Here is a 1,447-nt window from a genome sequence, read left to right on the forward strand (position 1 = left end):
GTACCAATGGGTTAAGATTTAAACTGCTGTGCTAATTAATAAGATATACATACATACAACAGGAAAAAAAACCCAAAAAACAGCATTTTATGTGAACACCAATACTGTAAAACTACAGAACTCTCCCCTCCCTTAAAACAAGTCAAAGAGGCTTTAAAAATGTGTATAATGTTTCAGAACATCAACCACTAGTTTTACCAATGATCATGAACCTCAGTGTCAATCAACAGGTATTTTAGACAACCACCTTTCCAGAGTAAGCATCAGTATCTCAATAGCCACACACTTGCCTTCCAAACAACATAGGTGATTTCAATCTCCACTTTTCCAGAGTGGGTCATTTCTTAACATTCACACACTTGACTCTTTAGCAACACATGGTTGTCTTAGACCCTTACCTTTCAAAAATATGTCTCTCAACAGTCATATATTCAATTTGAAATACAACACGAGTATTCTAGATAACTCAAAAATCATACACTTGACTCTAGAAACACTTATAGGGATTTTTGATCCTCACCTTTCCAGGGTGTGTGTCAGTCTCTCAGGACATTCAGGATAGTTGGCATCCCACAGGCATCGGTGCTCGGCCATGCGCTCATCGTAGACCAAACCAGTTCTCCCACGGGTGACTCCTTTGCTCTCCTGGGCCTGTGATGCATGTCCAGGAAATTAGCTTAGGCTAATGGTATTTCTTCTATGGCTGATATATTTCTGTATAACAGGTTGTGAATCTAACATAGAAGAGAATGAATTATAAATATAGCAAAGGAGAGAGGAAAAAAAACATTAAACAATGAATATATAGTGACTAACCTTGGCCATGGGATCAAACATTGGTAATATTTCCTCCTGAGGTGTGGAAGCTTGCCGTTTGTATGCATTTCTCAGTTCTTCGATAGAGATTCTTGGTCTAATCCCTGCCAAACGGCGAGGTTTCCCTAAAAATTTGGGATATAAAAGTTATCTTCTGTATTGTAAGGTGGTATACAGACAAACTAGCCCTGCTTTACACAACCCTTTTCCTAAAATATATAAAATGAAAAACTGGATAGAAAAAATCTTTAATCATGAAACAAGTTTTCACTAAGCAAACAGTTTATCACACATCAGAATAATAAATCAAAAAAAGGAAAGCACAAAATATGTGAAGACCACACACAGCATAACATATAACCCATGCCACACAAACCTGTCTCCCCCTCCCCTTCTTTGGCTCCACCTGCTCCTGCCGGGACACTCCCACGGCGCCGGGCCCTGGCCCCCTTTCCTGAGTTCTTCCTTTGGGGTTGGAGAACATTTTCCTTGTCCTCCGTCATTCTGGGGTGTGAGAGAAAAATAATTTTAAAGACAGAAAAAGATTCAATTATCTGTTCACCTTGTAGAACAGCTGTATTTATAAGTGTTGTATAAGAAAAAGAGATACTGAATTACTTCCTATGCTCTC

General features: G+C 38.8%; 1 protein-coding gene across 5 annotated transcripts in view; it reads right to left on the bottom strand.

Annotated features, from left to right (window-relative positions):
* The window catches only part of LOC119581948 (histone deacetylase 6-like), a 29,776-nt gene that overhangs the window by 23,041 nt on the left and 5,288 nt on the right, over positions 1 to 1,447 (bottom strand). For all 5 annotated transcript variants that reach the window (XM_037930127.1, XM_037930126.1, XM_037930125.1 and 2 more), the window contains exons 2-4: positions 1,193 to 1,320; positions 817 to 941; positions 521 to 651 (exon numbers count right to left, since the gene is read on the bottom strand). In XM_037930127.1, coding sequence (XP_037786055.1) covers positions 521 to 651; positions 817 to 941; positions 1,193 to 1,319 — 383 coding nt within the window. In that variant the 5' untranslated portion in view covers position 1,320. The remainder of the gene's footprint in view (positions 1 to 520; positions 652 to 816; positions 942 to 1,192; positions 1,321 to 1,447) is intronic.

Source organism: Penaeus monodon, chromosome 15 (genome assembly GCF_015228065.2).
Source record: "Penaeus monodon isolate SGIC_2016 chromosome 15, NSTDA_Pmon_1, whole genome shotgun sequence".
NCBI classification, from domain to species: Eukaryota; Metazoa; Arthropoda; class Malacostraca; order Decapoda; family Penaeidae; genus Penaeus; species Penaeus monodon.